At 44.4% G+C, this 27,710-nt stretch overlaps 1 protein-coding gene across 4 annotated transcripts; it reads left to right on the forward strand.

Annotated features, from left to right (window-relative positions):
* The first annotated feature begins 215 nt into the window (after positions 1-215).
* Positions 216-27,526, forward strand: mtss1 (MTSS I-BAR domain containing 1). Of its 4 annotated transcripts, none has more exons than XM_088309370.1 (15): positions 216-990; positions 10,739-10,800; positions 11,903-11,976; positions 17,010-17,094; positions 17,440-17,531; positions 17,626-17,700; positions 21,480-21,637; positions 21,723-21,830; positions 22,623-22,720; positions 22,820-22,895; positions 23,341-23,520; positions 24,633-24,761; positions 24,838-24,988; positions 25,128-25,154; positions 26,141-27,526. In XM_088309370.1, the coding sequence occupies exons 1-15, from the start codon at positions 919-921 to the stop codon at positions 27,076-27,078; spliced, it is 2,325 nt and encodes a 774-aa protein (XP_088165496.1). In that variant the 5' UTR covers positions 216-918; the 3' UTR covers positions 27,079-27,526. The 4 variants fall into 4 exon arrangements, with proteins under 4 accessions (XP_088165496.1, XP_088165497.1, XP_088165498.1 ...); XM_088309371.1 differs by having other exon boundaries at positions 23,344-23,520; XM_088309372.1 differs by lacking the exon at positions 25,128-25,154.
* Positions 27,527-27,710: the final 184 nt, after the last annotated feature.

Genomic DNA, 27,710 nt, shown 5'->3' on the forward strand with positions numbered 1-27,710 from the left:
TATATATATATATATATATATATATATATATATATATATATATATATATATATATATATTACAACGCTGGACATTAACGGCCTCTCTCATTCTAGTACGTTTATTTCACTCGTTCAAGGATCAATGACGAGGATGCAATTGAATAACTTTTATTTTGAAATATTGGACAGGATGTAGACATTGTTGGCGACTGCTTTCACGGAAAGCCTCTCACACACGCACACACACACACACGTACACGAAGCAAACACGCGCGCGCGTTCCACGCGTACACGCGCGCGTTCCACACTCTCACTTGGCGTAAGAGGTTAGTGGACTCAGTCTGTTGCACATTGTGGAGGAAAAAACGGCGTCTGAAACTCGTCACAGGGAGACGTCGACGTACCGCCGGGAACGATGACGTGTGATTGTTGTTTTTAGAAAAAAAACTAAGAGGAATTAAAGAGAAGAAGAAGTTGAAGGACGGGAGTGCGACCGAGAGGTGAAGTGGTGGAGTATCGCTCCATGTCCACACTCGTAGTTGCAGGTTGCTAGCGGAGTTAGCCACCTAGCCGCCGTTAGCTAGCCGTGAGCGGCCAACTTTTCAGCGTTTCCCGGCCAAGCTCGCTCGTTCAGTCCGGCAAAATGTGCTCTTTCTCGGGACGTTTATCCGCGTGGCCAGCGGCTAGCATCGGCTGAAAGCCTCTCTTTTCTCTTCGTGTCTGTATTTCTCTTGTACTGCACATTTTTTGGGGCTGTTAATTTGACAAAAAGTGGACTTTGCCCCGCGGCTGTTTCAACGTCAACCTTCCACAGGCCTCCATCGATTCTGCCGTTGGGACTATTTGAAAACTGCATTTTTCTGCTGTTGGTTTTTTGGGGGTTCAAGAAAACAAAGTTGTCCAGGAGGATTTTCCCCCTTTTTTGCCAGTGTGGAAAATGGATGCGGGCATAGAGAAGGAATGCAGCGCCTTGGGAGGTCTCTTCCAGCTCATCATGAACGACATGAAGGTAATCATGTTTAAATGACATTTCAACGACGTTTTGCTGAATTTGAAAAATCGCAGCATGAGGGGAGACGAGCTTCATTCATTGTTGATGATTTTCCGCTTCGTCCGTGCACATTGTTGGGCCTTCTGCTTCTAAGCAAAGCGAGTTGTAGAAAGTTTCATAGTCAAGTATCGCGTGAAAATGATTACTTCTTCCCTTTTAACGATTTGATTAGATACTTTAGTTTTTTTTTTTTTTTATCAAATAAGTGGTTCGGAAAATTGACGGATGGATATTGGTTCCCATACGAGCCGATTTAACCGATTTTCTTTTTTTTTGCTTTGACTAACGTACTTGGAGACTGTGATCTCAAACGACTTGACAACGAGCAGAAGCTTGGCCTAAAGTGAACACTTTGTCCTAATTTAGCCTCCAATCTGGTTATTACTGCTCTTGGTTGAAGTGTGCAAGTGTCAAACTAAACATCGACTCCAAAAAACGACACTTTAGGTATTAAACAAGCAAGTAACTTCGCCTTTAACCCGATAGGAAATGTGCTTTTAAAGTCATACACATTCAAAGTCACAAGTACTACATAAGATCGTGAGGGTGGTGACCCCCAAATGGATAAAAAATGTGATGGTTTTGAACATATTCAAATGCTGCAGCCCTGTTTAGGACACAGTTATTCAACTCATATGGATAAATAAATATAATCTAAATATAAATATACTTTGTTTATCCACAAGGGAAATGAACTTGTATGTACTAGTGCGCTGAACTGTCTTACTAGTGTGGATTAGAGGATAGCAGTACGTGGAACTAAAAGAAACTAATGCAGGGTGTAGTGAGTTGCAGGAATGTCACCTATTACGTCTAAAATGTATTATTTATTCTTTTGTGAGACATTAACTCAAACTCCAAATTCGACACAATTTTTGATACTTTAGCTTTGGTTTTATTGAGTTTTCCGCATGGAATTGGGCCACGTGAGACGAGGGGGGTAAAAGGGCCGCCGCCACAGGAGTCATGAGGCAGCTTTTTACCAGCTGAGTTGTCTTTTGATGTTGTTTTGTTGCGCTTCTCGCAGAGACTGTCTGGCTTGCCAAACATGTTTTTTTTTTTTTAAACCAGTAAAATGAGTTGTTTACCTCAAAGTGAAGAACTTGACGCTTGGGAAGTAATATAACAAACACTTTTTTTGCATGTTAAATTGTAAAGGAGTTGCCAAACTGTTGACTTGACAAACTCATATTTGAGAATTTTTGGAAAACAAGAAAATCACCCATGATTCATCATCTTATGTCCTAGATGACACAATTTTCATAGACAAAAAGAAAAAGCACCATTTTGAATTTCAACCAAAGTTACTTTTGCTCCAGTTGACTTTTAATGTGCTTGCATGCATTTGAGCATATGTTTTAAAGATGGCATCTGTTTTACCATGTGTCAAATACAGAAATAGCGCTCGTAACTGAGACAGCGTCTTTTAATTCGGTGCGCCACATAGTCGTGAAAACCTGATAATTTAGCAGGTTCAGCCTGAAATTCTGACGATTCATCATAACATTTCAACTTCATTCTCGGTGAATAATTTTTATTTCTTTTAATCGGAACAAATCGTCTTTTTACAGTTCCTTACCACACATGCTAATGAATGTGGTCAGTCATGACTGATTTTGTATGCAAGTTTCAAGAGCTTCTGATAGGCCAGGAAGTGGACAGAGGTGCCGCAGCAAATATAAAATAAATGTTTTGCATGAGTGGGTCAAGGTCTGCAACGCAAGATGAATGCCACACGTGATGTCTCAATTGCGGCTTTTTCAGTCTCGATTGTGACACGATAATGACACGGATAAAATTTCTTGTCTTGAGAAATCCGACGCGGTTTGCGTAACGGTTGCTTTTCGAATGACTCACCCGTTTTCAGACAGATGTCGAGATTATTTGCAAAATTTCTCGTTTGATATCTGAGAACTGCCCGACAAAGGAGCGAAACGGAGGAGCTTCGGGTTTCATGCCGATGTCAAACAATTTGTTGATCACCCGATTGAACTTGTTGAGCTAGACGTGACTCGTGTACTGGAGCATACTTGGAAATGGGTCCTCGTGTGCACGTGTTTTATGAGCGAACGTCTACCTTGTGAGAGAAAGTGTGTGTCTGACAATGCGTGCGTGCGTGCGAGTGATTGGTCTTGGCGCGCTTTGGCGTCCATGGCCTGTTCCCAAGCAGGCCAGTCGTGCTGCCTTCTGCCTCGTTGGCACGCGTTGGCAGTCATGTCGAATTAATCGGCCTTTCTGTCGGGGTAAAGCTCTCATCGGGGGCGACGTGACCCGTTCGCTCTCGATCATTCTGGCACCAAAATGCCCGAGTTCGCTGGGGTCATTATGCTAATTAAGCACACACACATGCACACACGTGCACACGTGTTTTGTTGACAAAGGAACAACCAATGTGAATCTGTGTACTGCCCTGTATTGATTCTCATAACTTGCCGTAAAAATCGGAATTTGGGTTCACGTGAAGGTACAACGATGAAAACGAAAAAAGTTGTTGCTACACAATGTGGCGCCTTGAGTTTGAAGTTGTTGCATCATCACACTCGAAAGGATCTTCCCCCTCCCCTAGTCAAGATTTTAAATCCAAGACGGCTTTGTGTGTCCTGAAATGTATTTTTGGCGCTGATTGGGAAAAAAAAAGAAAAAGTCTGGATTTTTTCCCCCTTTCTCATCAGGTTTTTGCGATTTTAATTTTTTTTCCTTAAATTTGACTTTTAAATGTTTGCACAATACACATTTTACCATGCGTTGCCATTTATTGATGACGTTTCAGAAAAAAACCACTTCACCGGTTGCTGAATCCTAACGATCAGAACTTATATTACGAATTACATATTGTATTATTATGATTATATAACTCTGATGTGGGAGATTAGTGCAAAAATTATCGAGTAAAGTTTACTTAAAAATGTGTTGAGCGATGATAAAGCTCTCCCATCGAAGTGAATGGAAATGCCATCAAGCCATTTCACCCTCAGAACATTTTTTTTTTATTGGAATTGCTGAGTAAGAAGGAAAGTCAAACTCTGGAATATTCTCATTTATAAATACACAGTAATGATACAATTAAATCAAATGTAAAGAATGTAACTATTTTTGCCAAGTTTGTTTTTTTGTGGCGGCAGTAAAATTCATTTTGACCCCACCCACCGCGGCTTGTTGTCGATCGATCGATTGAGCGAGCTGAGCCGAGCTGCCCCTCTACTGTGCGCCTCATCTCCACTTTGGGCTTGCGAGTCAAAGCGACACAACACAAATTAGTTTTGCTCGCATTTCAATGTGCGGGACATCCTTTTAGAATATTTGCTTTTCCTTGGCCAGACCAAGTCGCATCGTCAGGGCGCTGATTATCTCCTGCAGGCGCCAAACGCAGCGTCTCGGACGACGAGCCCACACGTGTCATCGATTGGCCACACCGGCGGTGACACTTTGCGCTCCTCCGTCCGCCGTCCATGTCTCGTGTCTTTCCTCCTGCCGTCTGGGCCACGCATCGCTTTCCTCCTTGCAGCGCTCCACGAGGATTCAATGAGTGCTTTTCTGCTTGTTCGCTGTTTACTTGAAAGGAAAATGTTGCTCACGACAACAGCAGTCGCCCTCGTCTCGTTCCTCCTCCCTGCCTGCAGACTGAAATTGAAACCGGGTGTGCGCGTGCATGTGTGTAGAATGGCAAAAGTCGCACAACTGACACTGACAACTTGTACACTAGAATCTCAGTGTTGTTTGAATGCAGAAGAACCAAGAAGTACCAACACCCCCGCCCCCCCCCCTACAACCATTTGTAAAACATTCACAACTGCCACACAAGTGCAAAAACAAATGAACAACTGTTAATATTCACATGTAAAAACTATAAAGCACTCAATCATGACATTAATGACCAAGGCAGTTGCAAATTCAACTACAGTTTCACCCACAAAAAAAAAAGAAGAGAAGAGAAGACCATGCCAACAAGGTTTACCGATTTAGTGAGGTCCAGAAATTTTGTGGACAGGCTCTGAATCTTACTTTGTGCTGCTGTGACCTATGAAGAGATCTCCGTTGTAATCTGAGGACCCCCTGCCATTTATTATCACTGGTGCTTCTGTTTTTTGTTGTTTTTGTTTTTTGTTTTTTTGCGGTCGATTGTGGTTGATTCGAAGTTTCTCTGACTCCTGACGCCCAGGGAGTCGCCATAATGCAAATCTGTCACATCTATTCAGAAATCTTGTTTCTATCATCCACAGAGATGTTTATTGATTTCTATATCACATCTTTCATCATCATCAAAAGAGAAAAGTTTGCGGTTCCACCAAAGATTCCAGGCAGGCACGTTTCTCACGGTGTCAGAGCAAGAGTTGCAAGCCAGTCGATTCAAACGTGTTTGGTCTTCGTGATGTTTCTCCTGAATCGGCTCTGTTTGTGGGATGAGTGTGACGGAATGTTCTACATGATCACGTTCAGTAGGATGAGGACGAGGGGGGGGGGGCATGAGTCAACAGGTAGCGAGACGGATGAGTGAAGCTCAATGGAGGGTGTGGCTCCATGACACATGAACACGCACAAACTGCGCTTGTAGCAGCACTCCTCTTTGAGGGAAGAGTTGCTGCACTTGAAACGAGTGACGAGTCGCGTGCGGAGGCGTCGGCACTCTCATGGAAATGACGAGTCCACCTTTAGACCTGAATGGATGGATTGGTATTCGTGCGATAACAATCATTAAAAAGTTGAGTCATTGTAGTAAACTGGAAGAATCTACAGATCTCCAAAAGTTCGTCGTTCTGAAATCAAATCCTTGTGAAAAATGAGCGTCAAATCACTTCTTTTTTTAATGCTTTGGTATCATGTCAGGTAGCGTCTCCATACGGAGGATTTGCTTGCATGTTCGATCCAAATGAGTCTTTAGTGAGTTAAGTAGTGACAAAACTGTGACAATAGTATCCAAACCAAAATGCAGGTTCCGTTCCATGTTGGTTGTTGGCGCCGCTATATTCGAGCAGAACCACGTGACTTGAAAGCAGGATGTGGACGAGTCAGCGTTTCCTAATGATGGCCGCTGATCTGGATGAGCGCGCGATGGCATCAAAGGCCAACAATTCCGGCAGTTTGCCCGATCGCTTCGACAACAAGCTCATCGTTTTGCAGCGCACCGCTGGTTTATCGTGACCTGCTCCAAGAAACCATTAACCCGATGTTGACATGGCCCGGCCGTCTGCTTTCACTTCTTTTGTCCCGTTTTGACTCAACCAGCGCTGCTCAAACAAGCCCTTCAACCTGCTGTTTGAACAGCCGCAGTCCCTCGCTCGCTCACCGCTGCTGTCGTCAGAACCTTTTAAAAGCCCACTCATGCAGATTCGGAGCCTTCCATGCCTGCATACGTTTTTGGGCTGGATTTATTCTGGCTGCACCGATTGCGCAATATCCAATTTTCTCTTTCCATGAACCAACAAACAGTCTTGAAGATGTCAAGTCGGCCGCGACACACTGCCAGGAATAACTTCCAAATCAAGGCCATAGTCGTTCATCTGTGATTTGGGAAGGAAACGTTTTTTTTAGCAGTTGGACCTTCTGACCATGATGGCGGTGTGATGCATAGCATCAACATTTGTTGCGGCGGTTCGCTTGACTACTACTTTCTGTCGATGTCCATGTAAGTAAGCGACCTTGAGGAAAGGCAAATAATGCCTTGTGCAGTTCTTTGAACCGAGTTACTGAAATTGCTCAAACACCCGTTTGAGTGCTAATCCCAAATTAGCTGAAAGCTTGTTAAGATCTTGGGCATCATTTTGAATCTGGTGGATTGCAGTTGTTAAAAAGTCTCGGGGACGCCATTTCAAATGCATGCTTCTTTTACGTGCTGCAAACCTGAGCGTGACTTTTTCTTCCATGTCATTTTTTAATTTAAATGCCAATGACACTGTTAGCGAACTCAATAGCAAGTTTGTGCCTTTGGAATTCGTGCCACCACTCGCTTGCCGGCTCTTTGGAAGAGTACACGGCGATGAGAACCCGTGATTGTGAACTTTTAACATCTAACACGCAACTTCTTGTTGCGTTGAAAGCAATTGTCGCCTTCCGACGAGTATGTTATACATGTTGATGTCATCTTTCATGTAATTAAGTTGCAACTGTACGTCGCTTTGTCGGCCGGCTTCTGCCTAAGAAAACTCTGGCGGATTCATGTTGAGTCTTCTGCTGTCGCTGTGATCCCAAACTCTTCTCGGCCGCCCTGGCCATCCACCATCCTCCCTCTCTGAAAATTCTAGAAGGTTCTCTGCAATTTTTCCTCCGTCAAAAACAACAAGACTGTGGTTCTTTCTAAATTTAGTGCAGGGTTCCTCTTGTCTTAGCAGCTGGAAGTCCCCGTGGAGCTCAGTGGAAATAAGTGTCGGCGAGTGTCCAGTCATTCACGTTGTCCTCTGCCTGACAACTAAATGAGAGCTTTCTTCAGCCCGCCACTCTGGATGTCGCCTCGGTCTCTTTCTCTGTCGTCGGTCACTAGAGTAAACCGAGATTAAGGAGGCCGGCGGCAGGTGACTACACACCCTGACTGAAGTCATTAATAGTAAACCGGCTCTACCGATTGGATAACAAACAGCCTTGAGTATCCCCTCTTAGCTTAGCTCGTGTGCACCGCATACACTTTAAGGTTGGCGTATACCAGACGGCTTCTGCATTCAAAAGGAACTATCGCTCCATTTGATGCGCTGTTTCTACTGTTCGGTGTCACGGGCTCATTTTAGCCGGTAGCAGTCATTCACATGCAAGTTGTTGTCGGATCACTGCGTGTGAAAGGAGCTTAGTGGAGCGTCACCAATTTACACTTTGTTCATTTTGCAGATGAAGATGAAGATGATGGGGCTTGGCAACCTAAAACTCATAATGGAATCCCTTAACATATTCCAAAAACATTCTAATTGGAGTATTTCTTAATGAGGTTGTTATAGTACTTCAGGGAAAAAAAACCAAGACACCATCAAAAATAACAAATTCAAAGATGTATTGCAATTTTGAGAACATTTATTGTCAAATCTCCAAATTAGAAATTCAACACCCAATGTTGCAAACAAACAAAAATAACATTTGGGACATATTCAATCTTCTCTCCCAGTAGCTCCCAAGGTGCTGGGAATGCAAGAAGACTGGATGACTGTTTGACAAGGATGCACGGTTTTCTTTTTTTTTTTTTTTTTTTTAAAAACCCATCTTGGAGCTGTCTCTCTGGTCACACATGCCTGAAGCCATTTTTCACACTGAAGTGGAGATAATGACGTCATCAACAAGCCTGATCGCCATTGGTTGGGAGAGACCAAATCTACTTGGACGGCACACACCAAGATGGCGCACACGTTTGTTGGACTGTTGGAATTAACGCCACCTTCAGGACTGCAGTTGAACTACACAGCACTGACAATTGTTGACTATAAAATCTCACATTTTACCAATAATTGACTTATTTTACTGATACATTCTGTGATGCGGTTTTTTTCTTCTCAGAAATCTGTGCCAAAGGTTAAATTGACACAAAATCCATTCTTAACATAAATTGGACAATAGTTGTTGACTGAACTATGACTATTCTGATTGTGAATATGTAATAATATGATGAGGTGTGGTTTTCATAAAAGGATAACTCCCATTTGGTCCACCGCCAAATGATTTCCAACGCCATCACTTTTCACGCACTGTTCGGCTTCACAGGCCTTGCCACGGCGGCACGATTGGCAACGGACCGCTAACATTCCGACCGGTCGCGACAAACTCGAGTAGAATGTGATGTTTAGGCGAGAAGTAGCGAGGGTAGCGGCTTGCGCTCCAAGTAGGTCAATGATTCTTTTCAGAGGCTTTCGCTGACTGCATCATAAACTTTGTCAACAAGCAATTGTCGTGCCAAATTGGTCTTTTCCATTGCTGCGCTGTAATTTAATGGGCAGCATCATCTGGTTCAGAAGATCGTCTGATGGGCTTGCTTCATCCACCGTGTGATTGTCGACTGGAATTTTATTGATTTCTCAATAGATCGCTTAGCAAACGCAGGCACAATGACAGCTGAAGTGAAAGCGAGTAGCGGAAAGTCAGGACGAGAGTATAAAGTTTAACACCCGTGATTCGCTTCTCATGCCTGGTCGGGTTGATCGCACTCATCACTTTCTGACGAGTATTTCATAGGTCGGCAGAGATCGCCACACAAAAGCAAATATTAGGCTTTATGGGATTGCGTGCCAAATGGCACGTGTGAAAAAATGCCGACCATACTCAGAGATTTCAACTTTATAAGCAAGTCTGCATTTTTAAAAACGACAGCTGGTAAATTTGACCAGAAATGTATTTTCTTTTGCCATCAGAAGTCATAGCAAAGATGGAACGACAACAATTAAAAGGGACTTCCTCCCCCATCCAGCCATTTTGTGGGCTCCGTGTGTGAAAGACACCCGAAAGACTCGCCAAGAAGCAAACTAGTGATAAGTCCATCGTAGGTGGCAGAAGATTTTGCCTCCACGGTCGTGGCTGGCGGCGAAGCAGCGTATCAGCTAAAAGGCTTGAGTGGGCGCGCGGCCAAGAGGCTCACGGCACAGCGTGAAAGGGTTAAAGGCGTTTCATCTTCTCCTCGGCCGGCATCAGCAGAGGTCAGACGGGTTGCGGAGAGTCGAGTTGTGGCTGAGCAGCTGCTGCACGCAGCTCCTGCAGCCTTGGATTACATCATCAGTCAAAAGGTGTTTGTGGCCCACGAAGGACACGTCACAAGTTCCTCACCTTGTCGGCTCTCTTTTCAAGAACCCAAAATAAAATTGCCCATATCAAACTCACTCACTGCCAGCCCCGGTAAAATGAATGAACATTTTGGCGTCTATACCCGTCAATGGCAGTGGATGAGTTAACAATTTGAAGCGGAGCCATGCCCAAAGTGGTGGTCTCAAAACTAAATTGTTGACATATTTACGCTTTCAACTATTAATGTAGGCCGTTATTAATTTTTTAGCGGGTGTCATACATTTATTTTCTTTTTGTTGTTTTATTGGCTTTGGCTTTGACATGCACCATGATTTCACAAAGGACACTTGACCTTACTGTACCTTACGTTGATTTGTATTTTTTGACTCTGCTCCATTATTGAATGTCACCAAAACTCCAGATTATCTGATGATGAAAGTTTCGGCTCCAAGACCGATGACTGCATTAATCCTCTCTGGCTGCATTTGTAATACCCTGAAAGCGCCTCTGTTCTCACGCTCAACCTCCCCTCATGCAATGTCGCCCTCTTTATTTTTTTATTTTTTATTTTTTTTTATTACTCACCAACCTCCAAAGGTCATATGCGCCGCTCCTTTACGAGGATAAAAGCTTCTGATCCGCATCGGTGTCAGAGCTATTATTACAAATGCCAAACCCCTCACCTCATGCCTCCCACGTTCTCCACTAAAAAGTAATCAACCACAAATTCCTGGTTCCCTTTTCACCGATTTGATGGGTTTTTTTCAGCTGAAACTGTTCCCGAATTTTTGCTGAAAAACTCACGAGGTCACTGTGCGTCACATAGCTTTTTTTTCTTTTTTCTTTTTCTTTTTTTTATCAGCAATATTGTGATGGTTGGATTCCTTAATTATTGAACAGATAACATTCTATGACAGTTACGTGTGTAGTTACAGAGTAAAAGTTAATTGTGTGTTTTGTTTTTTGTTGATGGTTACTATTGTTGATCACAGAAATGAGTGCTTGTTTTGTTTTTCTGCAGGCCAGTTATCCCACGTGGGAGGACTTTGTCAGTAAGGGAGTCAAACTTCAGTCGCAGCTCAGGTAAGCAATGCACCCGCAATTTTTTAAAATTATTTTTTAAGTAATATCAACCTTAGAGGGGAACCACCAAAGTTGAACGCGTTCCAATAACTTTGAGATTTGAGTACTTGCTAATACCAAGGACCTGATACATGATAATGCCATGTTTTGCCATAAATCCTACCGCCTCGCTGCCACATTTTGTTGTTTACCATTTACCACCCATCTCCAACTGGTTACTACACTGCAGTGAAACAGACAGCAACTCAGGTGTCCATTTTGCAACTTCACTTGGCTTTACACGAAAGATGGACACACACGCACGCACACACACACACACACACACAGTGTCATCTGATCTACTTGGTTAGGTTTACAAGAGTAATGGCCGTGTGTGCTCATGCAGCGCGACTAGCGCAGCATTCATAGTCTAGCCTTGTAATCGAATTCTCACACACACACTGCAGACAAAAGATCCATTGATGATAATGATGTGCTTTCAGAGGGTTTCCAATTGCACTGCCGAACTGGCCTTTGAGGGTCTCTCATGTGGCTTTTAGCGGTCAGGAGTCCAATAACTGGTTCACAGAGTGAGCGAGTGGGGCTCATGTCGGAGCGTCCTTGTTTGAGTCACTTTAGTATTTTTGTTTGCTGCAGAGCAAATGAGCGTCGACTGTAGTGGAGCTGAGATGTGTGTCTAGTCAAGGTTACGTACCAGTTAGCGTTACGGTACACGAGCAACAGAGGCGGTGTTTTGTTCCTCCAACTACACACTAGTCAGCGCTGTTGTGAAAATAATTTCAGTATGGAAAAAGCAACTTATCAGATGCACTTTGCTAAAAAAAAAAAAAAAATTTTTTTTACCATTTTGGGAACAAAAAAAATGGTCTGTTCCTATTTTTAGTATCTGCAATTCATATCGCATTTCGGTGTCACTGTATGGTTGGCATACGAGTTGAAGTAGATCATTGTTTATTGCTCGGCCTCATTCCACCACCTATTCGCTGTGACTTTGGTTTCGAAGGAAGCGCTTACATGCTCTTGTGTGTGCGCATGTTGTTGTTTTTTTTTTTTGTTGTTTTTTTTAATATGTTAAATGTGTGTTGTCTGTCACACTATTCAGGACCACCATCCTGGTGACGGGCGCCTTCCTGGATGCATTTCAGAAGGTTGCAGACATGGCGATGGGCTCCAGAGGTAAACAAGAACACCACTGCAATTCATCCAGCAACCACAATGGCCTTCTCCGCAGCAAAATGTGTTGATTGGTTCGCTCTGAGCTGTAGTCTTAAAGACCAGTTGGTATTAAAATGAAATCCAGCATGTGGGAGCGGGAGTGCAAGGGGAGCGAATTATGGCCGCGCCCCTCCAAGGAAGCGGCAGCAGCGGAGGCGAGCCTGCTCTGTCATGCCTGAATGTTTGTTTAAAAAAAGAGTAAACACTTTTTGGGCAGGCAGGAAAGTGTTGTTTTCACTCCCCAAATGCAATGAGATGGCATCCCACATCGACTGCTCAACAAAAATTCGGCAAATTACCTTTGTCTTCATCGTGCTGTTCACGTTCTGACGTCATGTGATCCAAGCGAAATGGAACAATTGATCAACGGTGTCTCACCATTGCATGCCTTCAAACGCAAAGCAGAGAGACTGGAAGAGTCACAGAAAGGAATACAAGTGGATGTCAGTGTACGTTTTTCGGCTCGAACGCCTGCTTGGTGTTCAGCTCCTTTTTAGAGAACATCAAATTATGCAAACAGCGACAGGGACGTAGTTTTTAAGTGAAGTTCATCTGACAAGGTTAGCGCATTTTAGGTTCATCCTGAATTCATCATTGTTATTCTCTCATTTGGTTCAAACTATTCCCAAAACGGAGGTCCCCGTATTGACAGACATTTTAGACAATCGGGTCTGTGAATATTTAATATTATTAGCACTAAACCTACCAAAAATGTTGACTTTCTTCTTGCAGCAGAAAAGTGTTTTTCATTTTTCACCAAAAACACAAGTTGCTGACCAACCACTGGCAAAATGAAGTTTCATGTGGAGAAGGCAATGTCCAGCATAATTGTGACTTTGACGCAAATATTATTTGCGTTTGTGACACCCAAACTGTAGAAACAACAAAAACAACCATGACAAAAGGCTTTTGATGTCAAAATAATTGACTTCAGCTACGTAACGTGACACACGTTGTTTTTGTACCATACATATGCAGTACGTACTCTGTTCAAGGATGAGCTGCCCGAAACTTAAAATGTGTTTGCTTTTTTCTTTCCCTCATCATTGACCTGACAGGCTGAAATTTACCCCCACTTTTTTTCTTCTGCTCAAAAGCAGTGCTGATCTGAAATCCAAAGCCAATTCAGAAACCTAAATTTCATACTCAACACGTGGGCAGAAGGGCAAAAAATGAGATTGTTTTTTAAACCGTTTATAAAACAGTTTCTTTTGATGATACTTTAAAAGTCTCGTTGCTCCTTATCGTGATCAGCATACAACAATGAAGCCTTTTTTTTTTTTGTTTGTTTTGCCCCCCAAGACAACCGCTCATGTGAAAACACTGACTTGAGGCACTTGCACAGGTCACGTTGCACAAAACGCGTCATCACTGGACGGTCAAGAGCTTTTCTGAAGACACGTCTGGAACACGTGCAAAACATGACCTGATGGATCAATCGAGCACAAGGAAAATGAACTTGACCAAAATGCTGACATACTTGGTTAGAAAATCGATGCTTTGTTTTGCTGCTTCACATGTTCTTGTAGATTTTCTTGGAGTCTATCAGATTAGCTGAGAAACGAGTCATTCCAAAGGTCGTTTCGCCCGCCAAGACAGCCAGAATCCAGTTTTGGACAGAATCCTTGATCTCACACTTGCGTGGAATGACTTGATACCGTCATGAGGCTCCCCCCAAGAAGTTAAATCCTTTACACGATCTTTGCTTCGACGTTAGCCGTAACTGTCATACGTAGTGAACAATCATGACGTACATGGATATTCATTCTCCTCAAAAATGTGGACTGAACAAACCTTCAAGACAAGTAAACATGGCTACCGGTCGAGTCAAATAAATTGCACGTCCTGCACCTTGCTTCCGCGTCCTTTCAACTGCCCAAATCTTGAAGATGCGATCGCTTCCAACGGTGGGAATCGCGGCTTGGCGACTGATCTTCATTGGGGCCACTCACGAAATAGAACTGCCGCCATCTGTTAGCATTTAGCTAAGCGTTAGCCGGGATAATGGGGGGGGGGGCTTCGCGCGTGTATACGTGTTGACGAGCACATTCCCCATGTGCGCGCGCGCGTGCACGTGTTTAAACAGCTGCCTCCTCCTCCTCGGTTCTCTGGGCCACGACTTTAGCGCGTCAGCTGCTTTGTACGAATGTGTTTGTCCAATGGCGCCGCAACAGCTGACTTGGAACAAGAGCACAAGTTAACACTTTCTGACAAGTTGTCCAAAGGCAACGTGTGACGTGTGCAACATGATTTGAGCGGCTCATGGAATTCCGTCATTTCCCGCTATCTGCGTTGGATTAGGATTGAGCCCTGCAGGGAATAGTGAATAACCTGCAAATATTTGACGCAACAACAACAAAACACACTTCTTTTTAGAATTACCAATATGAATTATTTAAACAAAGGATGCCAATTTTCTTTCCACTGTGGGCCACATATTGTAAAATGGAAGGAATCGCTGTATTTATTATTGAACCGACATTTGGGCAGGGGCTTACCATGCCCGAAAACAGGCCGTTTTTTTTTTTTGACTAACAGTTTGGTGAAAGCTATTTTAAGGATCCCCGAATACGGCCACCCACAAAACTCACTCACTAGCAAGATAGAATGTTAAAAAAATAACAACCGCTGCACTTTCAATGACTTTGTTAAACAAACAATGAGAAACAAAACAATATGATCACAAGAAAGTAACAATATCACAAACGGCAAGCACATTATAAGCTGCCGATGGCCACAACTCACGGCAACTCGCTAAACGGAAAGAATGTGAGCCAGTGTGCCAATGTGTCAGGTCGTTTATTGACACACAATCGATCGGTAGCCACGAATAGAAGCTGGAATCGAATCCTGCACCTCTGAACTGAGGCAGTTGTGCTAACCGACATACAAATCATTTCGCAAATTTCGTGCTTTCGCAGACTGTTGCTCAAAGATGTGCAGAGATTCTGTAAAAAGCGAGAAAAAAATGCTAACGGGGAATTTGTGAATAGAAAAATGAAACCAATTATACACTGCATTGGCAACTCCAATAATTTGGAATCTCCAAAAGCACCCCTCCCCCAAAACTAACTACAATCTAGAAGAAACTGGATTCTAGAATTTGATTGTAAAGCACATATTCAAAATAGGCTGTAAATCAACTTGTGAAGTGATTGCATTGGGCTTTCGAGGGTTTGTCAAGACGAAAATGATTGGTATGGGACGAAGGGAGACAACAACAAAAAACTTTTCTTAAGTGTTTTCATCAGCTGATTTAAAAAAGGAAAGCCCTTTCTCCTTCTGTGGTTCTCCCATGTGACTCATCACCATGGCAACACAAGAACGGTTGACGTCTTCGCCATCATGGGGCTTTCTTTCTTTATTAATTTTTTTTCAAAGCATGTGTGTACATATACAAACACCCCGCAAGGTGCTGACCCATTTTGCAAGTTTCCTTAAGTCAGCGGCTGACGGATAGCGTTTGCCTCATCCTGACAAGCTGCTCGATGAATAAATAAGTGGATCAATAAAAGCGGACAGGAAGATTGACGAGGTGTTGCGTTCTGTTGTTATCGTTCTTTCAAACTCAAGACTGTTGTCACGGTGACCGCTCGGTCCGTTGCGCCACGGTACGGGCCGCATTGCCACGGCTCGGCAATTCTCGCATCACACACACGTGGAAGAGCTGCTGTTGAATGAGTCGCATTATGAGCGGCGGGAGAGCCAAGCTGGAAAAATGCGGCTGAACACTTTGTCCTCTGTCTTTCCCTCTCAGGAGGGAAATTGCAAATGAGGAGCGCAGCTTATTTTCCTTTGGCGTTTCCATGCAGTTCCTTTAAGCAGACCGGTGTTGGTCCATCGTGACGGTCGATGAACAGACGTGCTGCTCCGTTGTGATTCTGGGCGACGGGCGGCTTGCATTGATGTCATCAAAAAAAAAGAAAATCCTCAAGTATCAGTTCAGTTGTCTCTTTCAACATGGACGTTCCGCACAAGAGGCATGACTTTATTTTGCTGCAATTGTTTGGGCTCTTTAAAACTGGGACAGGGCATCCTTCAACTGGATGCTGCGCATCGCCGCCCTGTCGCCAATCGTGACAATCTGACAACAGTTGATGCACCCCAAAAAAATGAAAATGTGTTCTGTGTACCACAAAACTTTAAGCGGCGGTAGGCACTTTGATGACTCGAGCGCAAATAAAGCAAGCGAGCGTGCCTCGTCACATCTTGCACTCGGGCTTTGTGTGCGCACCCAGAAAGACAAATGCAGGAACTTGTTAGCTTACATCAGATCCTGTTTTTTTGCTGGTGCCTTTGCATGAACGCTCTCATTTGCCTATGATGTGCCGCTTTCATCTGTGTCCCCCCCCCCCCCCCCAAAATTTTACATAATTCCATCCATGAGTCAGCAATTTCCTCCCATGATCTTTTATTTTTCAAACCAGCCTGTTTGTTCTGATGTTGCGCTGCCATTCCGTTGTGACTTCATAAAAGATGGCGTGCTAAAATGCTGTATGTTTCCCATGAATTTATTGCCCGGAGTTATGCATAAATTACTTGAGTTAATCCTGCTAAGACCCTGTCGCAATCCTCTGAATGGCTGCCCCGCACTTGAGTTACATGTGGCTCAATGAACCGATTCATTAGCCACATTTGGTTATTATGCAATCTAGTTCAGTGCAAACTCAATTATTTTCAACACGCACCTTAAAACAGCGCTTCTCAAACTGAGCTGTGAAATACTTTGCTTGAGGTCTGTAAAAATAATTTGCACTTCATTGCAGAGAAAACAAACATAGTCAACCAATTACTGAGCTTTGCGCTAATTAACGTATTCACCACCTGGATAGAATGTTGCAAAGCATTTTGGTTGGACGTCAGCGACTCTCAGAGGCTTTGGACCGTCACTTTGCGTTTCACTCTACAAGTCATTGAACCACAGAGCTTCATGTCAAAGCAATTTCTACCCAAAAAAGTTCCAGCATCTGAATGTTGTGTTTTTGCTTTTGCAGGTGCTACCAAGGAGATTGGCTCGGCGCTAACCAGGATGTGTATGAGACACCGCAGCATTGAGTCCAAGCTCAAACTTTTCACCACGTAAGACAAACGCACACGCGCACGCACATTAGCAGGCGGTGCGTGTATTTATGTACCTGAAGGGGAGACACAAAAGTGCGTCTGATGCAACCTTTTTCTGTCTCAGAGTGGGAACACCAGACGGAGATTACTCCGAACTGACGTATGCTCATATCAAGAGGCGTCTTGTCATTGTTATCGTTATAGTCGTCTAGCTTCAGTCATAAGATGACCTGCGGCAAGTGTGTGCGAGGGGCACAGCCCCAAACAACCTCCACTTTAAAATCAAGTGGTACTGGAGTTGATTGGTTGCCTCTTGAAAATGACTCAAAGGTGACTCACGGAGAAATCTTTTCTCCCTCTCAGAGCGCTCTCGGAAAGTCTCATCACACCGTTGGAGTTGAAGATGGAGGAGTGGCGAAAAGCAGCCAGTCAGCTGGACAAAGATCACGCCAAAGGTTTGCCAGCTGCACATGTAAGATGTGCCAACACCACTCCACAACGCCTCCTTCACTTATCTGTTGGTTTTTTGGTTTTTTTCACTTTGCTCAGAGTATAAAAAAGCGAGGGCAGATATCAAGAAGAAGTCATCCGATACTGTCAAACTGCAGAAGAAGGTGAAGAAAGGTAAGACAGAGGCAGCGCTTGCGTGACGTCCTGAGGCATCACACAAACTGATGCTGAATAGAAAATACAAAACGGCCTCCTCACAAACCGTGTTCTCCATGTGTGACAAGCTTCTAAGTTAAGGAAGAAGAAAAGACGACATTTTCTGTATTCTCATGGAAACGCTCGGAGATCACACACTAAAGTCCCTTTTGCTATTGTTATGCCTCACTCCTAAAACTTGGGAGCTGTAGCTTATGCTCCTCAAAATAATCTCCAATAAATTCATTATATTGTATGATTAAAAAAAAAAAAAGATAAAGCGCATACCTACACGTGAGCAAAGGTATTAAACAAACAAAATGTAAAAAAATATGCTGAGGCTGCAGTCGGCAAATATTTTCCCATCATTTAAAATATACTAATATGGAGGTCATCGAAAATGCTTTTATCTCGCTAGTTTTGCTAAATGTCTCCCATGACGCACCCAGCGGGCGCCATGGCAACACCTGGCCACACCATGCCCAAGACCAGAGATTACCACTTGGCAGCAAGTAAGACTGCCGACGGCCTTTTATGAGCTGAGGAAATGGGCAACGCCCGAACACATGTTCAAACACACCTCCTCAAGCCCTATCACACACACACACACACACCGAACCGTCAGTTTGCAAACACATCACATACCCGATGAGTGACAATTCAGACCATCCCAGGGTAAACCCAACTTTTTTTTTTTCTTTTTAACATCTCTGGACTTGTTTTATTTTTTATTTTCTTGCCTTGTTTCCCCTTTTGACTTTACGCACACATTTAATCAGTCACGATTGGGTTTGATCCATGGAGGTTTCCGACACCTGCTTTAAATAATAATCCAGTTGCTTTATGTTTGTATTTCTCCTGAATCTCGCATATAAGTCAAAGTGGCAAAAGTAGTTGCACTCTATATTGAATAAAACATGCAAAGACTGCGAACTGCAAAGTACTCACTTGTGGCCTCAGAACATTTAAATGCTTTCCTCCTTTTCAGTGTTCTTGATTTATTTCTTTTCTTCACGGTGACCAATCTAGTCGCAGCATGAGTTGTTTGTCCATCCCCCGCTGTAGAATAACTTGACTGGATCGGGGGTTTGTTGTAATGTGGCTGCCTTAGAGTGCCCCGTTGTCGAAGCATGGAAAACCCCCGTGATGATCTGATCTGGCGGGACGTGTTCCAGCCATTGATTTTCAGCGGCTGGTTTGAGCGCATTCAGCGGACACGCCCCCAGCGTGACTTTTATTTTTTTATATACTTGGTTGTTCACACGCATCTGTTTTCAATTTAGAGGGACTGTAAGTAGAGTAACAAAGTATTTGTACTCCATTACTTGCCACCAGCACTCAGCTGAGCCTTGTTTTTCTTGTTTTTATGCAGCTTAGAAGTTCATGTCTCGATGCTCCGTTTTTGCATGTCAATTTGTTTCCCTTAGTGCCTCAGTTCACTTCAGTTCGTTCATGATCGGCTTGGGTGGAATATAATTAGGGGTGGTTCCACGTTTCCGTGTGTGCGCGTGCGCGTTGACACGCTCTATCATTATGCGGTGTGCGACCACTTCAGATGATGTCTCAAGTTGCTCGTAGCGAGAGGCAGATGATGGGAGGAGTTGAGGGAGCTTTAAAGGTGGCGGTCACCGTGCTTATATGCCTTTCTAAGAGGACGTGAGATGTGTAATCTTAAATTAAGTGAAATGAGAGAGAGTGGAAAGATAGGCATGTGCAAAGAATAACCCGAGGCAGCTTCCAAGGGAGGTCTTTTCTTCACTTGTCCAAGTGAGGTGAGCGTCAAATATGTTGACTTACTCACTCACCGTTATCACTGAACATGATTTAAACACAGCACAACAAAGTTGAGGACATTTGTGTTTGGGGAGAAATATCTGCTTTCCAAATCCGGAGCTTCGGTTGCACGTTCTTCTTCTGGTCCCAGCCTGCTGCGGCATGGCGTGCCGTTTTTTTGACCAGCAGTTGTCGCAAGTCGTGGTTAAGTTGTGAGCACCCCGCCCATGTTGGTCCCGCCCCTCCTAATTGGTGGCGCTCTCTGTTGCCCTCCGTCTCCTCACAGGTATATCATCTTAATTGTGGCCCTCAAATAAATTCAGGAGACCCTCGTTCTCCACACTTTTGTATTATAACCGAAGTCGACATGTTGCTGCGCTTTCGCCTCAAAGTAAAGTAAAGTAAATAAAAACTTCACTATTACAAACAAAAGTCAAACAGGTCCCCTTGTGGTGCTCCATTTTTTTTTTTTGCTCGTTGTAAATGATGGGCATTGTGATGATACAGATTTCAAAACTGAGGTGAGCATTCAGCCAATCCATGCGCAAGTTTTTGTCGCTGTACAAATGTCATTTAAGGCCGCCCCAGGCTAGCAGTACCCCCGTGTGTACATGCGTACGTGTGGAATGCAGACGGACTGGTTTTTACGTGCAAAGAAAGTGCTTCTCATGAGCCGAGCAAGCGTCTACTTTTTTTTTGCCGACTGTTGCTCTCTGGAGGCTATTTACACTCACTCGAATGGTTTTTATTTTAACGATTGAGAAACGATGCCCACGTGTATGTCATTAATTCAAATGCTCGCCATATTAGATATTGCGGAATGCTTATGAATGGTGGCCACACAAACTATTGATACTTGCAGCACATTTTCACTTAGGGGTGTGCTCACTTTTGTTGCCAGCAGTTTAGACATTCAAGTGTAGTTTTTCTTTAAAACGATTTCACCTCCCGTGCACCAAGAGTTATGCTTCCTCTCGTTCACGTTAGGGTGTTGTTGCGATTGTCGAGTCACCGCCGCACGTGTGCGTGTGCGCGCGCATGTTTCCATGGAGGTCAGGCAGACTTGGCGGCGCAGCGACACTGAGCTTCTGTTGGCTATGTGAAAACGATCTCACTGACCCCGTGGTGCTCCCACGCGCAGACGGTGTTTAACAAAAATGTCTGCTGCTTTTGTGTGTGCGAGTGAATATTTGTGTTGGGTTGCTAAAATGGCGGCCCCATGACCTACACTCATACACAATGAAATTAATAAATAATAGAAGGCAGCATTATTATTGTGATATGAATAGAAATGGGTTTTTTTAAGAGCAAAAGTTGTTTTTTATGTTGTTTATTGTCCCTTTTTTCTTATGCAATATATATTCGAAAATATATTCTAAGGTTATGATTTTTCATCCCCAAAATGTGACTGATTTTTGTTTTGAAAACGAAATCACCTTTTTTTCCAATATCAATGACTTACAATATTTTTTCAAAGACGAGGCACCTTTTTGAATCCTATGATGTTTGGGCTACACATGCGGGTTCTGTTGATCGGCGTTCCCATTTTGAGGGTTTCGTTGAATAAATGAATATTTATTTCAGAAATATGTATAAAATGTGCAAAAACATTCCAGTTCCAACTGGTCTGCTGGGCCTCTTCAAATACAAAGTAGTTTTGCTTTATTTTACACGGCAATTAACTTCTCTTCACACTTATGAATGTCAAGTCTTTGTACAAGAAATAAAGCATTTATTTAGAATGGCGCCAATTTAATTTAATCAACTGCGCATGATTTCTTGTGAGTGTTAAAATGAAATCAAAACAAGCAGGCCAAACCGTCATTCCACAACTAATATCGAAGGAGAATGTTGGTCAAGTACGTTGGACGTTTCTGCGAGAAACATCTGACCCGGCCTGTGTCAAAATTTGCGGGCTGGGTCGTCCGAAGGCCACGTTTTTTGCTTAGCAAGATGAACACCTGTGCCTGTGTTTTTGTGTGTAGGGAAGGACGGCGTGCGTGGCCAACTGGATAATGCGCTGCAGGACGTCAACGTGCGCTACGCCGTCCTGGAGGAGACGGAGAAGAGGGCCGTGTGCCGGGCGCTCATCGAGGAGAGAGCGCGCTACTGCACCTTTGTCACAATGCTGAAGCCAGTGCTGGTCAGTCAGCGCGTGCACGTGCTCATGCACGCCGCCGCTACTAGAAGCACTCCATGACGCTTGATGGTGCCCCTCTACTGTTTAGGATCACGAGATCAACATGCTGGGTGAGGTGACGCACCTGCAGACCATCCTGGAGGATCTCACCACGTTGACAGCCGAGCCCAACAAACTGCCACCAGCCAGCGAGCAGGTATGCTCCGCTACCACTTCGGCGTCCTCCTTTTCTTCTCTGGCCGCATTTCCACCGCCGCTTCAGGTGACCACTTCCAATGTATGGCGAATGGCGAACCACCGCAAGTGTGTGTGTGGTTCGGCATTTGCAATTTTGTCCTTCGGATCCTACGCTCCATTTATTGCTGGCAAACTCAAACCCTGCAACGCTAAAAATGTGTGACATTGGCGCCACCTGGTGCAATATTGACGTTGTTGTAAGTAGATTTACAGCGGTCCATTTTGAGTTGAGGAGGGTGTGTATGTCACACCTAGATGGACACTTTACCTTATTTTGCCAGTCCGTCCGCCACCTGGGAAGTCAAGTCAAGTCAATTTTATTTGTATAGCCCTTAATCACAGACAGTCTCAAAGGGCTTTACATAGCCACAATCGACATCCCCGATCTTAACCCCCAGGAGGGCAAGGAAAAACTCACAAAACCTCATTAGGGGAAAAGTGAGAAACCTTGAGAAGGGACCACAGATGGGGGAATCCCGCTTCCAGGATGACCAGGTTGCAATGGATGCCAACTGGGCAACATTTGACACATACAATGATGCTGTGCAATAATAGATGAGATATGTGAGAGTCAATTGAATGAAGTGCTGCAGGAAGATGACTTCAGTGGAGTGGGTCCTCATCCAGGGCCGAACACTTTTGTCTTTATTTAATAAAAATAATCGCCCTCCGAAGCTGTCCTGTCACATTCAGTGGAGGCCTAATTCTGATCTGAAGTTGGTTTTTGTCTTCTTTTTTTTCCCTTCCTTAGGTTATTTTGGACCTAAAAGGTTCTGACTTCAGCTACACCTACCAGACACCGCCAGCCTCTCCCAGCAACACGTTGTCTAGAAAGGGCAGCGTCAGCAGGTAAGATTCACTCAAACGTACTTTCATTTGACCCTTTTTTTTTTTTGGTTGTTGACTTGAACACTCCCGACTCTTTTCTTTTATTCTTTTTTTTTTTAGCTACCAGTCTGGGTCAGTGCGGCACGTCCCTTCCTTGGACTCTATCAGCTGTGCTGTGGATGGCGTGTACATCCAGGTAAACATCTGTTCTTCATCACACATCTTGAATGCGCATTTCAACAAATGACGTCAAGACGACCAAAGCTTGATGAAACAAAGGCGTTTAAAAAAATTGATTGTCCTTCAGCGGGGAGCCAGCGGAGTCTCTGTTCTTTTGATCATATACAGTGGAACCAAGTTCGTTCGCATTTTGAAAAATCTTTTGTGAATTTTGTTAAGTTGTTAAGCAACACGTGAGTCATGGGAAGAGAAGAAAAAAAATGGAGATGAGGACCATCATTGTAAGGAGCGAGTTCCCCGAAAGGGATCTGCATCTGTTGTCTGGACTTTTTTTTTTTTTTTTTAAAACAAGAACTTGGGAGAATCCACTGCTTGCTGCTCAATAGCACACACTCTGTTTGACTAACTGCCCGTTCCAACGTGAAAGGCCAAAAAGGACACGCTGCCTCTCCTGTGTGTAGCAGCGCTCCTCCCAGTATCTTCTGATCGGCTGCGATGAAAGCGGCCGCTCCCTCAGCGAAGGGAGCGCCCCGTCTCGCCTGAGCGGCCGACAGGGCAGCCGCGGTCGCTACGGTTACGCCGCCGGTCCCGGCCGTCGCCTCACGCCGGGCCGCCGCGTCAGCCGGCGGGATATGACCACTGTGAGACGCACTAAAATTCCTCCCTTTTGATGTTTGGTGCATTGTGGTAGTCCGCCTCATCGCATCTCCCTCCTCCTGTGCATTGCCGTTGAGTTGTCAGTCATCTCTTCTTTTGTTTTTCTCTTAGTAAATAAAAATCAAAGGTTTTTTTTCTTTTTTTTGTATTAATCTCACGAAAAAGAAAAATATTTAAATTTTAGGCTCAAACAAAAATACGAAATGGATAAACGAACTACATTTGCTCATTGACTAGCTTATTGGTCAAAAAAGGGCTTGGTTGTCGTTGGAAGGAGTCGGAAATAGTCCAAAACTCTAGAGCGCCCCCTTGTGGCTGTCTGTGAAATTATCATTTTTTCCATTTAGATGGAACCGGCCAACCTATGAAAAAAAAAAAAAGCGGCTTATAGTTCGGAAAATACGGTGATGCAGTCTGACGACAAAGACTTCTTCAGATGACTTTGCTCACTAAGCTGCAATAATATTAATCAGTACTCGTGACTATTGTTGTGTTGTCTGTCTATGTTTTACTTCACCATTTGTGTTAAACTCTCCATTGCTTAAACCAGGGGTGGGCAGACTTTTTGATTGGCGGGCCACAATGGGTTCTAAAATTTGACAGAGGGGAGGAACAGATGGATGGAGTGTTTTGGTCACCTCAACTCATTGGAGAAAAAAAAATCATTTACTTTGAAATGAAAGTGAACTAAAGCATTACGACAATATATATGCCTTTGAAAAAGCACAGTATTTAGAAAATAAAACATTAACAAGGGTAATGCTTTCATTTTTGCATCAATTGAACCCAAATCTACATATTGAAATTGAAATCTGACTTTCGACCTGTTTTTTTTTTTTGGTGTTTTTAATTTCAGCACATTTTCTTCCTTTAGTACAACATTAAAATATGTGACTTTTTTTTTTATTGAGTTTTTTTTTTTGTTAAAATGAAAGCTACCTGGATACCACCCAATCATGCGACCAGTATGAGCGACTTGGAGCCGCGTTGAAAACATTGTCATCCATTTTGCATTCTTTGTATGTCTTCCTTCATTGTCGCGTTGTTGTGCTCAGCAACAGCTCTTGTAACTTGTCGCTGTGCGTGTGTGTGACAGGATGCGGTGGGCTCCACCAATCAGCTGGCTTGTGCGGGCATGGGGGGCGAGAACGGCCTCCTGGTGCCCCCCCACGGCGCCTACACGCAGCATGGCGAGCGGGTCCGTGCCATGTCTGCATCTGGCAAGGTAGTTCATGCACGCAACGCACATGCAAAAGAAAAACCCCCATGTTAATGTTGGGTCTCTTGTCCTTGGCCGTCAGTCGTGTTCGGCCCGTGATCAGCTGGCCTTGACTCTTGGCGCGTTGACAGCGGATGCGTCGCGCAGCAGCCGCGATTCGCTGCACTGCTCCAGCGGTTACAGTACGCAGACCACCACGCCGTCCTGCTCCGAGGACACCATCCACACACACGGTGAGGACCGCGCGCACGCACGTGAGCCCGTTTGAACCACCCTCGCCACCGTCTTGAGCATTTCTGCCAGTCCGTCCTCATCTCGGTTCAGTTGTTTCTCTGCTTTAAAAAACAACCCAACTCCTTCCTTTTCTTTCAGCTGTAAAGAGAGAGCCTCCCCTCTATGGTAGGTCTCTGGCTGACTGTCTTGTTTTCCTTTTTCCTATTCCTCATCATGCTCTCATCCTTCCCTCACGTCACCTTCTGTTTAAATCGCTTCATTTCAAACTTGTCTCTTATTGACTTGCATTTTCAAATGTGTCTCCGTTGAAATGAATGCAAAGGACGTGAATCCATTCCAGTCGCCTAAACACAACGCAATTTTTATGATGCAAATGTTAAGAAATAAATGAGTTCTATAAGGTGCAGTTAGTGTGCATGCTGTAGAATTTGTTTCTCAAATGTCAGAGGCGAGGCCTCGTGAACGACGTCCGTCAGCTTGTGTGTGTGTGAGCGTCTGTCAACGAGTCGTGGCCAACATCGGCTCCTTGCGAGCGTGTTTGACTGTTTGCAGCTGCTAAATATGTGCGAACGGCGGGTCTGTTTTGAAAAGTTGCTCATTGACAATATCAAATTGAAGTGAAAAAAGGATTTTGCTAATGCTAATAGTTTGTCACTTGTGTCGCGAAAAAATTGCAAATCTTTGTATTTTTTTTTCGCCTTTTTTTAAAAGCGGTAAAGGTTTGCAAAACTTTGTCATTTAGGAGTGATAAAACTTTCATTTTTGCATTTAAGTCCCCTTTCAAAAAAAAATTGTTTTGCAGGGAAAATGCATGCGTTGAGAAAGTTTGTACGAGTTACCGAACAAATTTCAAAAGTACATTGTGTTGCAAAAGTATTCAGACCCCTGAGCAGCACTGAATTTCTCGACACAGAACAAAATCTAAATGTGTTTCACCTGTTTGCATGAAAGGGAATAGCAACATTCCATCTGTGTTTGTTCGTAAATTCTCTCTACTTTAGATGTCCTTTTATGCAAACTTCTTTTTGAGCCGAGAAATGAGAAATGAATACTTTTGCAACCCGCTGTAGCGAAATTTGTTGTTGTGAAGTTGCTAAATCGAGCCAGCAGAGGACACTGTTGTCACTCACCTGTCGTTTCTCCCTCTCCAGTCGACTATGAGTCCATTTCCCTCCACGGGGACAGTGACTCCATCTCCCTGCACCACCTGTCGCACGGTGGCGGCGGCAGCCAGTCGGATTTCGACAAGTCCTCCACCATCCCGAGGAACTCGGACCTGGGCCTCCAGTATCGGAAGTTTGCCCAGTCCAAGCGTCCCGCCTCCACCGTCAGCCTGCTGGCCGAGACGGAGCTGACGGGCGGCTCGCACACGGCCACCATCCGGCGCAAGCCGTCCACCAAGCCGGCGTTCCGCCGGGGCACCATCAGCGGCGGGGTGCCCATCCCCATCTGCACGCCGCAAGTCCCCGTGGGGGCGGCGACCCCCGGGAGCGATGAGAATGTGTTCATTGCCACCACTGGAGGAGGCTTAGGTTACAATAAACTCTTCACTTCCACGCAGAGCCTCAGCGCCCTGCCGCCGTCATCCACCAACGCCGCCGCCTCCTCGTACTCGCCGTACTACCAACTGGTTCCCGGTCAGATGCCCATCCCGGTGCCTGTTCCCACCGTTCCAGCAGAGGGCGGCATTGCCAAGCAGAAGCAACAACAACAACAGCAGCTTAACCACCAGGTGCAAATGCAGCAGCTTCACAAACAGAACCGGCCCCATGTCCACAATCAGATCCAGATCCAGAACCAGTTTCAAAACCAGCAACACAAACAGAAGCTCTTCCACCAGCAGAGGGCCCAGTTTCAAGCTTCCCATGCCCAACGAGAGAACTCCATCCTGGGCTACACAACTCATGAGCAGCCTCCTCCGCCCTCCAGCCGGGACCGGGACCGGGACCAGGACCAGGACCAGGACGGCCTGATGCAAGAGAGGGGGGACAGGGACATGCTGAACTTGATCAGGGGCGTGAAACTCAAAAGGACCCTGACCAACGATCGCTCGGCCCCCCAACTTCCCCCGCCGACCAATCACAAGTGAAACGTGGTTGCCTTTGATTTGCTTTCGTGCTGTGCGCAGTTTTTTTTTTTTTTTGCCTTCTGTTTTGCTTAGCGGTTTACATTTTTGACCGTGACTTATGAAACTCGTTCGTCGGGTTGGCAATGGGTGGAAAAGTCACAGTAAATTCTGAAATGTTGTCTGTAAAGTTCCACAAGTAGTTAAGGTGGAGAATTTAGCTCTCCTTGCCCACATAGGAGGGCATCGCAATACCTTAGTTGCTTTTTTATTTTTGAACTTAGTTGGTCACTCTTCTTTTGGCTCACATAACAGCAAAATCAAAAATTGAAGAAAGCTGTAAGTTCTCTGTAAAGAGCCAACCTTAAATGCAATTTTTTCTTGAATTCCCGTAAATTCAAGGAAAGTTAAAAAAAAAAAAAAAAGAAAATCCTGGAATTTCACAGCCTATTAGTTAGTGAGGAGTCACTTCCTGCTTTTAAATGCTGACTGGAATTCAATGTTGACTGAACCTGATTACTGCAAATAAGTTGGTGTAAAGTGGAGCTGAGTTAGCAGTTTTAGCAATCACAAGAATCCTCAAGAGTTGAGCTGCTGGTTTTTTTTTTGTAATGTAGTTTTAATTGGTTGACGTCATAGCGGGGCTATGAGGATAA

This window comes from Idiotropiscis lumnitzeri, chromosome 11 (assembly GCF_059441095.1).
Source record: "Idiotropiscis lumnitzeri isolate Australia: NSW breed Sydney's pygmy pipehorse chromosome 11, RoL_Ilum_1.0, whole genome shotgun sequence".
In the NCBI taxonomy this organism is placed as follows: domain Eukaryota; kingdom Metazoa; phylum Chordata; class Actinopteri; order Syngnathiformes; family Syngnathidae; genus Idiotropiscis; species Idiotropiscis lumnitzeri.

Excerpts from the sequence above, each read along its gene's own strand:
- mtss1 (XM_088309370.1), top strand. The coding sequence starts at position 919 with ATGGATGCGGGCATAGAGAAGGAATGCAGCGCCTTGGGAGGTCTCTTC. Across the intron at positions 17,532-17,625 it reads GGACAAAGATCACGCCAAAG|AGTATAAAAAAGCGAGGGCA; the intron begins GTTTGCCAGCTG and ends CACTTTGCTCAG. Across the intron at positions 24,762-24,837 it reads CCATGTCTGCATCTGGCAAG|TCGTGTTCGGCCCGTGATCA; the intron begins GTAGTTCATGCA and ends CTTGGCCGTCAG.